Below are 12,332 nucleotides of genomic sequence, written 5' to 3' on the forward strand. Positions count from 1 at the left end.
AGGGTGTATATAAGTAAATAAAGAAAGAAATACATAACATTACTATTGTCTGAGTTAAAAATGTAAACATCACTTAGAAAACAGAAAGGGAGACAAAGTAAACAATAACGGTGTCTCTTAAAGTGTGCAGCATGTGCATGGCTGTTGCTGAAAAAGGAGGGAGGGATAGAAATCGAGGGAGGGAAAATGGGTGGGAGGATAAAGAAAGTGAGGGAGGGGCTGGTATTTAAGTGCTGGAGCAGGACAGCACAGGCATCCTCTGAACTCCCTGACAGTGTTGAGAAAGGGATGATAAAGGAGAAAAATGTTAAAAATGGAATAGGATACTGCAGCTCAACAAACACTGATTAGCACACTCGAACACACATGGTTGACACTGCCAGACTGCTTGACTTCTGGACAACATTCTTTTTTAGGACTGAGCATCCTTTCCCTTTGCAAATATCCCTCTCCCTCCCTTCCACACACGCACTTGTTCTCTTACTAACTTCTTCAAAACAAAGTGGGTATGGTGCAGGCCTCATTCAGGGGTGCCTTTAGCTGTGCCCTGCTAGTACTGGTGTTGGGAGGAAGTGTAGATTTGGGGACTTTGCCAGTCGGATTTTATCCACGTTTCACCCCTTTTTTCTTTCTGTGTACCCATCGTGGAGAAGTGGAGCAATCAGGGGTAGCTGAGGGTGGGGGAGAGATGCTGCTATCCTTACAGATTTCCGACAACCCAACAGCCTACATCCCGGGACAAGAGTATCAGGGTGAGTGTACACCAGTGCTGTGTGTATATAGGTGGTGTGCTTGTTTTGTTTTAAAAACTGGTTGAAAATTATTAATGTACATAAGTGAGATTCATATATATATATATATATACACACACACACACACACACTTCTTTCTTAGTTCTGTCAACTATTAAGATAAATAAAGAGTTCTCTTAGAAGAACAGGTTTGTAGTTAATGGTATTGGTTAAAGCCCTCCTTAATATAAAAAAAGATCACTATCAAAACAAATCTTTTTTTTTTTTTATACGAGTGATGTACTACCATGCTGCTGCCTTGTACATATACATACAGATCTGATATTTAGAAAGTGAAATATTTTTGTATTTTGTGATATTTCTGTGCATTTATGCAACTGTTTAAGCAGTGATGCAAAGTGGTTGCTTTTAGTTCTTCACTGTGTGATCCCGCTGCTCTGTGTGTAGGTGGTTTATCCTGAGGACAAAACCGACAGATGTCTCTTACTCCCTCTTTCTCTCTCTCTTACACACACACACACACACACACACACACACACACACACACACACACACACACACACACACACACACAAAGTGCACCTATTTCTGAACTATAAGAACTGTCAGTTGCATAAAGAAAAAAAAAAAAGAAAGAAAGAAAGATTGAAAGAAAGAACAGTTGGAGATGGTGAGAAGCTCGCCATGAAGATGCAAGCTTGTATTTCACCATAATTATCAGAGCTCTGGAGAATTATTTTGGGCAACATATTAGAGTTACGTTGACATATAGGGCACTCACCCAGGGAATGGATTGACTGAGTGAGTAAGACAGAGAGGAATGGAGTGGGAGGAAGGGAGGGTAAGAGTGAGCAAAATGGACAAACAAAAGCAGAATAGGGACTGAAATAAGATGTCTGTTAGAGACACTAAAAAAGACTCCCACTAAACAGGTATGGATACTAAGATTTTTTTTTTACAAGACCCATACTTTTAGAAGGTTTAGGGCAGTGGCACTGATAGGCAAGTGTGGAACTGGACTTCATTGTGCTTCAGAGAAAAGAAGGCCAGCTGGCCCTGCCTGACTAGTCATAGCCTAGTGGAGGTGGTCTATCCTCTCCTGCTGGGCTCCCACTCTGTGCTGTGATATGCCTCTACGTCCCTCCAGCCTTCTGTTTGATTTTCTTCCAAATGCTCTCTATATTTTTTACACAAAAAAATGTAAATCCATTTTCATATTTCCTAAACATTACTTGCTATACCTTTTGCTTGTAAATATATATATATATATATTTTTTATAGAATCATTTGACTTCTAGCCACCTATTTTTGCTTGACTATTTAACATAAAAGTGCATTGAATGGATAAAACACATTTTATTACAAATGTGAAATGTGTAGATGTCGGTATGAATGTAATTTACTGATACCAGTGACCTTCCCAATTGCCATTCTAAAGGGGGAGGGGTGCAAGGCAATATCAATTTCATGTATTTGACCAGAAGATTAAATCACAAATCCAAAAACGAGATTTTCTGAACAGTGTTTTCTTTTATTTCCTGACCACAGCTATTTGTAATATTATAGTTGAAAAGAAAATGTGAATAGTGGCTCTCTGCACAACCACAAAATTCAGAAAATAATACATACTTTTACCCCTGCAAGAAGAAATGCTCCCCCTCCATACTTTAACTAGCTACCCCCACCCCCACCCAAAACACACACACACACACACACACACACACACACACACACACCATTACCACCCCCACATGTCAGGCTTTTAAGAGCCTGATATTTACCACACAGAAACGCATTCATATGAAACCAGAGTCCTAGTTCTAGTCTTGGGGTGTGTGTATAATTATATATAAAGCTGATAAGGATGTTTTAATACATATGTGTGAAATATTAAGCAGGATGTATGTAAGGTATATATAAATACACAATATATATAAATATATATTAGTGAAAGATCAATGTAAGGCACAATATGTGTACAGAATGAGGCGTATATAAAATGTACAATATGTACAGAAGTTATACACAGTGTTTATATAATATTCTAACAGTGTAGTGTGCATTGGGTGGTTTTGATTACCCTCCGCAGGGCTTTACATTCACACACAGTGAAGCCTCCATACCATACAGTAATGATGGATGCTCAGCATGTTCTCAATGATGCAGGGGTAAAAACTCATTAGAATCCCTGGGGACAGGTGAGCGTTCTTAAGACTCCTCAAGAAGTACCTGTTGTACCTTTCTAACCAGAGCTGAAGTGTTCTGGTTCCAGGACAGATCCTCGGAGATGTGAAACCCCAAGAACTTAAAGCTGTAGACCCTTTTTAACTCAGTTCCATTGATTTAGACTGGGAAGGGTCTCCTGCTGTTAGATTTCCGAAAGTCCACAATCGTCTTTATGCCATGAGGATTAGGTTGTTGGTGGCACACCCTTCTGTCAGGCTTCGGATATTTTTTAATCGTCAGATTTGTTCTAAAGACATTTTGACCTAGTAAGAAATTGTTAACTGTTATTAAACATGGATTGTTTAATTGCTGTTTTGATTTAGGACATTAAGAAAACACGCATACGAGCGGTCACTCTGTCGATTATTTGCTTTGATATGCAAGCAAAAACTTGAGATACGAGCTCGAGACACTGCTGCTAGATGGCGAATCGAAGCCAGCAAGCGAAGATTATGACGAAAATTAAGATAAGCAAAGAAGAAAAAGTAAAAATTTTAAAGTTTAGGGATACGTAGTGTGCAGGAGTGAGAGTAAAAAAACGAGTTTTCCTTCCGCCTCTAACCACCACCCCCCCCAACCCCCAGGACACTCTCACACACACACACACACACACACATACACACACACACACCCCCACTGGCGTATTCGTTAGCTCAAGTCGTCTCATCTCCAAGGAAAATACACTGAATAAATCCTTAATACAGTTGTGTTCAAAATTATTCAACCCCCACTGAAATTGATTGTTTTGGTCGGTTTGACATTGATTACGATCATTCAGTCATCCTGCTTACAATTAAATCAAAGAGGCACGTGTAGGTCAGACAAATATAACATAACATTTATAATGAAATAACCACAAATGTCTTTTCTGAGCTCACATCATTATCAGTTTTATTCAACCCCCAAGTGACATGCAATCTTAGTACTTAGTACAACATCCTTTTACAGTTATAACAGCTTTTAAACGTGAAGCATAGCTTGACACAAGTGTCTTGCAGCGATCTACGGGTATCTTCGCCCATTCATCATGGGCAAAAGCCTCCAGTTCAGTCACATTCTTAGGCTTGCGCACTGCAACTGCTTTCTTTAAGTCCCACCAGAGGTTCTCAATCGGATTTAAGTCTGGTGACTGCGATGGCCACTTCAAAATGTTCCAGCCTTTAATCTGCAACCATGCTCTAGTGGACTTGGAGGTATGCTTGGGATCATTGTCCTGTTGAAAGGTCCAACGCCTTCCAAGCCTCAGGTTTGTGACGGACTGCATCACATTGTCATCCAATATCTCCTGGTACTGAAGAGAATTCATGGTACCTTGCACACGCTGAAGCTTCCCAGTACCTGCAGAAGCAAAACAGCCCCAAAGCATGATTGACCCCCCGCCATGCTTCACAGTAGGCAAGGTGTTCTTTTCTTCATAGGCCTTGTTCTTCCTCCTCCAAACATAGCGTTGATCCATGGGCCCAAACAGTTCTAATTTTGTTTCATCAGTCCACAGAACACTATCCCAAAACTTCTGTGGTTTGTCCACATGACTTTTGGCATACTGCAGTCGACTCTTCTTATTCTTTGGGGACAGCAAGGGGGTGCGCCTGGGAGTTCTGGCATGGAGGCCTTCATTACGCAGGGTGCGCCGTATTGTCTGAGCAGAAACTTCAGTACCCACATCTGACAAATCTTTTCTCAGTTCCTCAGCAGTCACACGGGGACTTTTCTCCACTCTACGCTTCAGGTAGCGCACAGCAGTCGAAGTCAGCATCTTCTTTCTGCCACGACCAGGTAGCGTTTCAACAGTGCCCTTTGCCTTGAATTTGCGAATGATGCTTCCTATGGTGTCTCTTGGTATATTTAACATCTTTGCAATCTTCTTATAGCCAGTGCCCTTCCTGTGAAGAGTAATCACCTGTTCTCTTGTCTTCCTGGACCATTCTCTTGACCTCACCATGTTTGTAACCACACCAGTAAATGTCTAGAAGGAGCTGAGTACCACAGTCATTTTAAAGCTGCCTAATTGGTGCTTATTAGGCTTTATTGCTGCTCCCTGATATCCACAGGTGTTTTCAATACCTGATTGAAAACACTTCATTGAACCTCTGTTCTTCAGAGTGGTAGTCTTTAAGGGGTTGAATAATTATGTCAATGAAGAATTCACAAAAGAAACATTTACTACTGTATTACAAAACTAATTGATGTCATTTTAGTTGCAATGGAAGTCCTTGTAGGATTTCATTCTGAATACAATTACAAATGTACACTAAATTCCCTAAAACCATTTACAGCATTGGGGGTTGAATAATTTTGAACACAACTGTATATCTTTACATTCTCTTTTACTATGTTTTTATACAATATTTTCATTTATAAATAAATTTTTCTCATTCAAAAACACGTAACAAAAACAACTGGGGGTGGCATTTTGGGGACTGGAACGGATTAATAGCATTTCAATTAATTTCAATGGGGAAATTTGGTTTGAATTACGAGCAATTTGACATACGAGCAAGGTTACGGAACGAATTAAACTCGTATGTCGAGGTACCACTGTAAGGTAATTTACTGTATATCTACTCAGTACTTGGTAGGGGCTCGTTTTGCTTTAATTACAGCCTTATTTCTGCGTGACATGGAGGTGATCAGTCTGTGGCACTGCTGAGGTGGTATGGAAGCCCAGGTTTCTTTGACAGTGGCCTTCAGCTCATTTGCATTTTTTGGTCTCTTGTTTCCCATTTTCCTCTTGACAATACGATTCTCTATGGGGTTTAGGTCTGGTGAGATTGCTGGCCAGTCAAGCACAGTGTGGGCAGGTGCCAAATCCTGCTGGAAATTTAAATCAGCATCTCCATAAAGCTAGTCAGCAAAGGAAAATATTACGTGCTCTAAACCTTTCTGGTGGATGGCTGTGCTGACCTTGGACCACCACTGACTGTGCAAACTTTACACTTGACTTCAGTTAACATGGATTCGGTGCCTCTGCCCTCTTCTTCCAGACTCTGGGACGTTGAGTTCCAAATAAAATGCAAAATATTCTTTCCTTTCATCTGAAAAGTAGACTTTGGCACACTGAGCAACAGTCCAGTCCTTTTTGTCCTTTGCCCAGGTAAGACACCTTAGATGTTGTCTCTGGTTCAGGAGCGACTCGACACAAGAAATGCGACTGTTGTAGCCCATGGATAGGTCTGTGCGTGGTGGCTCCTGAAGCACTGACTCCAGCTGCAGTACACTCTTTGTGAATTTCCCCAAAATTTTTAAAGGGGCTTCCTTTCAACTATTCTACCTCATTTTTTTCCTTCCATTCAACTTTCCATTAATGTACATGGAATGAGTCCATTAATGTCATTTTGTGAACAGCCAGCTTCTTTAGCAATGACCTTTTGTGTTTTACCCTCCATGTGCAGGGTGTCAATGATCGGACTTCTGAACTTCTGTCAAGTCAGCAGTCTTCCCCATGATTGTGTAGCCTGAACCAGACTGAGACACCATTTAATGGCTCAAGAAACCTTTGCAGGTGTTTGGATTTAATTAGCTGATTAGAGTGCGACACCACGAGTCTCCAATATTGAACTTTTTCACAATATTAAAAATTTTCGGAGATACAAAATAAATAAAAACTTGAAATATATCAGTCTGTGTGTGATAAATCTATATAATGAGTTTCACATTTTGTATTGAATTACTAAAATAAATAAACTTTTTAATGATATTCAAATTTTTTGAGACGGGCTCGGTGGTGGTGAAGAGGTGCTGAATGATTGGGTAACTACTGCAGGAGTGATGAGGGAGGCAGCTCGAAAAGTACTTGGTGTGACGTCTGGAAATAGAAAGCAAGACAAGGAGACGTGGTGGTGGAATGAGGAAGTGCAGGAGAGCATAAGGAGAAAGAGGTTGGCAAAACAGAAGTGGGATAGACAGAGTGATGAGAAAAGTAAACAGGAGTACAAGGAGATGTGGCAGCAGGTAAAGAGGGATGTGGCGAAAGCCAAGGAAAAGGCATATGAGGAGCTGTATGAGAGGTTGGACACTAAGGAAGGAGAAAAGGATTTGTACCGATTGGCCAGGCAGAGGAACCAATAGTATGGTTTCATGCCGTGGAAGAGCACCACATACGCATTATTTGCTTTGAGAATGTTGATGGAGAAGTATAGAGAAAGACAGAAGGAATTGCATTGTGTATTTGTGGATTTAGAGAAAGCATACGACAGGGTGCCAAGAGAGGAGTTGTGGTATTGTATGAGGAAGTCAGGTGTGTCAGAGAAGTATGTGAGGGTGGTGCAGGACATGTATGAGGACAGTGTGACGGCAGTGAAGTGTGCAGTAGGTACGACAGACTGGTTCAGGGTGAAGGTTGGACTGCATCAAGGATCGGCCCTGAGCCCTTTCCTGTTTGCAGTGGTGATGGACAGGTTGACGGACAAGGTCAGACAGGAGTCTCCCTGGACTATGATGTTTGCGGATGATATTGTGATTTGTGGTGAGAGTAGGGAGCAGGTTGAGATGAGCCTGGAAAGGTGGAGATATGCGCTGGAGAGAAGGGGAATGATAGTCAGTAGGAGTAAGACAAAGTACATGTGTGTGAATGAGAGGGAGGGCAGTGGAGTGAAGCGGTTGCAGGGAGAAGAGCTGGAGAAGGTGGAGGAGTTCAGGGACCTGGGGTCAACAGTGCAAAGTAATGGAGAGTGTGTTAGGGAAGTAAAGAAAAGAGTGCAGGCAGGGTGGAGTGGGTGGAGAAGAGTGACAGGAGTGATTTGTGATAGTAGGGTATCTGCAAGAATGAAAGGGAAAGTTTATAGGACTGTGGTGAGACCTGCGATGTTGTATGGTTTAGAGACAGTGGCATTGAGTAAAAGGCAGGAGGTGGAGCTGGAGGTAGCAGAGCTGAAGATGTTAAGGACAAGATTAGAAATGAGTTTATTAGAGGGACAGCGAATGTAGGATGTTTTGGTGACAAGGTGAGGGAGGCAAGATTGAGATGGTTTGGACATGTGCAGAGGAAGGACATGAATTATATTGGTAGAAGAATGGTGAGGATGGAGCCACCAGGTAGGAGGAAAAGAGTAAGGCCAAGGAGGAGGTTCATGGATGTGGTGAGGGAAGACATGCAGGAAGTTGGTGTGAAAGAGGCAGATGTAGAGGACAGGGTGGTATGGAGACGAATGATCCGCTGTGGCGACCCCTAATGGGAGCAGCCGAAAGAAGTAGAAGAAGAATACAGTGGATCCTCGATACTCGACACCCTTGACACTTTTAATTTGGAACTGGACTAAGAATAACTCGCAAAATCTGATTACTTTTTTCGCGAGAGTGGCTCGAAAGTTCAGAGTAACAGTTCAAAACAATTTATACTAATAAATTATAAAAAAAATTTTGAAAAACTATTTTATTGTTGTAAATATGTATTATTCATTTAACATAATAAATCAAACATTTACATGACAAGTAATTTACAATTTTTGTTGAGTTTACAGTACAGCACATGCACAATTCCCCTTAAAATAGGAACCATCAAAAGTAGTCAAAACTTCGCAATTTTTTTGTTACTCACGAGGGAACGTATCGAGGTTGCACTATACTGGTAAATTTAAAATGCTGAAACTTAAGTTTCTTTTTTTATTATTTTTTTTTATGTGTTGTCAAAATAATTTTGTCATAATAATAAACCGAATAAAAACATCTGACATATTTGTTTGGGATAGTTATTATATTATCTATAAATATTAACATTTGTTTCTGTTACCTTTATGTACAAATACAATGAACAAAAAGCAGGAAAAATGTGACAAAAGAGAAATAAATAAAATAGAAATGAAAAGTTGACATAAAATAATAAGCTTTTACCATTTTAATGCATAATTAAAGAAAACGAACTACAGTTAAGATTATATAATAATAATAATTAATGTTTGCATATGCCTGGCTTTTTTTCCAGAATCTGCACACCGAGGTGTCCAGGTCCTGGAAGAGCCCATATGCCTTCTTTCCCAACAAACCTCGCTGTACGTGAATGTCGTTGGGTTTAAGGATAGCGGCTATGGGGCGATGCCACGGGTTGAAGAGACGCTAGCTAGCTAGCTCTCCCCCGGCATAGCATTGTTGCTTAAGGCCCCGGTATTGGCTACTAAACCGTTGTGAGCCACTTTGGTTCTAGTAGGCAAGGCTTACACACCAGCGGGTCAGGCTGTGAGTTGCAGGCATACCAGGCTGACCTGCTGTGGGAGATGGATGAGGGATTCAGCTCTGGGGCTGACGATGTTAAGGAGCTACGTCACGCTGCCGACCTAGCCCTTAGGGCCACCAAGGAAAAGGCCGTAGGTCGGTCCATGTCAGCCCTAGTAGCCATAGAAAGGCATTTGTGTGGATATTCCCGACAGGGACAGGGCTTTTCTGCTGAACGCCCTGATGGGTCCTTCTGACCTGTTTGGTGAGTCTCATGACTGTCACTGTCCCCTCTGGTTCTCCCTCACTTACCCAGCCCCACGTGACCCAGAGTGCCTGTGTGGGACTTTGGCTGTCGTGTTGGTGACTCTGTCTGAGCCCCCCCTTCAAGCCAGTGGCCAAGGTAGCCCTTAGGTTACCCCATTCAGGGTGCGTACCTAATGTACGTGACTTCCCCACGACCTGTCATGCTGCAGGCATTCTACCCAGCTCCTCTTTAGCCCCTGATCATGAGATACAACTGACTGTGTCCAGTGCACTCTGGTTGTGCCCTTTACACACTACTCATAGTTTTTTGCGACATCAGATCGAACCAGTGTAGTAATGTTAAGTAGACAGGGATTGTTAATAATAAAAAAAGTTCAAACTTTTAACTTTCAACTCACCATCGCAAAGGTTCGAAGTTCCAAAATGTTTCAAGTAGGTGGGGCCACTTTTACGTAAATAGCTATAACTCATGAACAGAATGAGAAATCTTCATGAAACATGGTGTACAATATGTGTCTATGTACTCAATCTTTGTTAAAAGAAAAATCTTAAAATGGTTTTAACCACGCGAGAACATTTTCGTACCTCAAAAAAAAAAAAAATAAATAAATCGCTATCTGCCAATGAGATTTAGCACCTGTTAGACAAGGTTAAGAAAGGCCAATCAAAATGTAAAATGTTTCACAAAAATTACTAGAACTCATGAACGTAATGAGATATCTTTACCAAACTCAGTGGACGTGTCTATGAACTTAATCCTTGGTCAAATAAAAAAAAATTGCGGCGCTAAACAAAAAAAAAAAATATCTATAACTATGAAACTGTTTATTTGATTGACTTGATATTGGCACCCAGTGTCTCTGTCCAGTGTGGCATGAGGATATCCGGGTGTCTCGAAAAACATGGCTGCCATCTTCCAATTATTTGTGAGCACCTGTTACACAATGTTACCAGAGGTGTATTACAACCAAACTCGGTGGGCATGTTCCTAATGTCTTTTTCCTTATGACCTTCAATACCTCAGTTGCTTGAATGAACCCCGCTAATCACTGCTTGCAGATATATTTATTATTATTATTATTATTATTATTATTATTATTATTATTATTATTATTAAGGGGCCAAGATTTTTTTTTTCAAATTTCGAATTGAAAGGTTAACTTGAAACAGAGATTTATGTTTCAGCATCATATTGAAACCAAATTCAATCTATCTCTAAATCCATCTCTCTCTCTCTCTCTCTCTCTCTCTCTCTCTCTCTCATTGTTTTGGTTAGCAGTGTTGGGCAATAACGCGTTACTGTAACGAAGTTACTTTTGACAGTAACTAATACTGTAACGTGTTACTTTTTTAAATAAAGTAACTCCGTTACCGTTACCATATGGTGCGTTACCCCATAAAATTGAATGAATGAATTTGGGCTGAAGTGTACCCTACAGTCTAACCTGTTTACAGCAGTGATGCATTGTAGGATTGGTGGATAAACTACTGTAAACACGAAGAAGACGCACTGTGGGCGTGTTTATTCAGGTCTGTGCGGCAGTAATGGCGAGTCGAGGCGTGAGCAATACGAGTTTCTCAAAGTGGAAATATGCCCATTATTTTACTTTAGTTGAGTATAAAGACAAAAACCTTTTAGTCAAATGTAAGCTGTGTCTTTCTGGTTCAAAGGTCGTATCTACTGCGATAGCAGCACCTTCAGAAACTCCATGCCTCGAAACTAGAAGCTAACCCGGTGTTCTATTGTACATTGTTGATAGTTTTGGTGAAAGAAACATTTTTAAGAGCTCAACACAACAGCTTTTATGATGCAGAAGCCACTTTAGTTTTTGATTCTGAATATATTATTCAGCTTGTTTTGTTATTTATTTCAGAAATCCTTCTGATATATTCAGTTTGTGCTAATCTGAGTTAAATATAATAGTGTTTAAAAATTACTTTGTGTTTAAGTCAGTTTTGTGTTTGTATAGACCATAATGCATAAAAGGGCAATAATGGGAACATTAAAGAACGTTCTTTAAAAAAGTAACTAAAAAGTTACTTTTAACAGTAACGCATTACTTTTTGGTGTAAGTAATCAACAAAGTATTCGAGTTACTTTTTGTATGAAGTAACGAGGAGCTGTAACTAGTTACTATTTTTTAGTAACTAGCACAACACTGTTGGTTAGTCACAATTTCCTCTGGTCCTCCTCCAATGCTAATTTGGTAGCGTGATAGAGAAGTGACCATTTCTCTTCTCCTAAATATTAATTCTATAATTTTAGTAAAAATTGTATTCAAATTTGTGAGAAAAATGTGTGGCTGTCTTATTAGCCTTGGCCCCATTGTCACCATCAGGCATGAACAGGTCTGGAAAAGTCCCATCATAAGCCTCTGACATGAACAGGTCATGGGAGTCAGTCTCATTGGAATTTAAACAGTGCAAAAAGTGTCATTTCTACTATACACAGTGGTACACAGTAGAAAATATACAATGTTCCTTCAGAACCTTGGTGCTACATTAAACAACATAGAGCTACAACACACAGCATAAAGCTACACAAAGTACATCGAGTGCAACCGAGTGCAAACAGTGCAGACAAAAAACAGTACAGACAGACATTGTGGGACAATACACATAACACAAGATAGCACCAACCAGTAAACCTACTGTATACTCTGAATATACAATACTGTGCAAAGAGGACTATAAAGACTAGAAACGACTATATGTAAACAAACACAATGCAGTGCAAAAACAGCAGTAGCAGCAGTCGAGAGGTGCAAAAAACAGCATGTAAACAGTATAATATGGTTAAGTATAAATAATAAATAAATGGTGGTGGAATGGGTTGAGATAAGTAATAAGTATGTGTTTGAGTTCAGGTTGTACAGTTCAGTAACACACAGTTGAGTGAGTGTGTGAGTTTTAGTTTAGTTCTGTCTATTGAGGAGCCTG

The 12,332-nt window shown here is 40.3% G+C and overlaps 1 protein-coding gene across 5 annotated transcripts in view; it reads left to right on the forward strand.

Moving 5' to 3' along the window:
• Positions 1-272: 272 nt before the first annotated feature.
• Positions 273-12,332, forward strand: part of reln (reelin) — a 515,746-nt gene continuing 503,686 nt past the window's right edge. For all 5 annotated transcript variants that reach the window (XM_046864386.1, XM_046864387.1, XM_046864388.1 and 2 more), the window contains exon 1: positions 273-752. In XM_046864386.1, coding sequence (XP_046720342.1) covers positions 509-752 — 244 coding nt within the window. In that variant the 5' untranslated portion in view covers positions 273-508. The remainder of the gene's footprint in view (positions 753-12,332) is intronic.

This window comes from Silurus meridionalis, chromosome 13 (assembly GCF_014805685.1).
Source record: "Silurus meridionalis isolate SWU-2019-XX chromosome 13, ASM1480568v1, whole genome shotgun sequence".
NCBI classification, from domain to species: Eukaryota; Metazoa; Chordata; class Actinopteri; order Siluriformes; family Siluridae; genus Silurus; species Silurus meridionalis.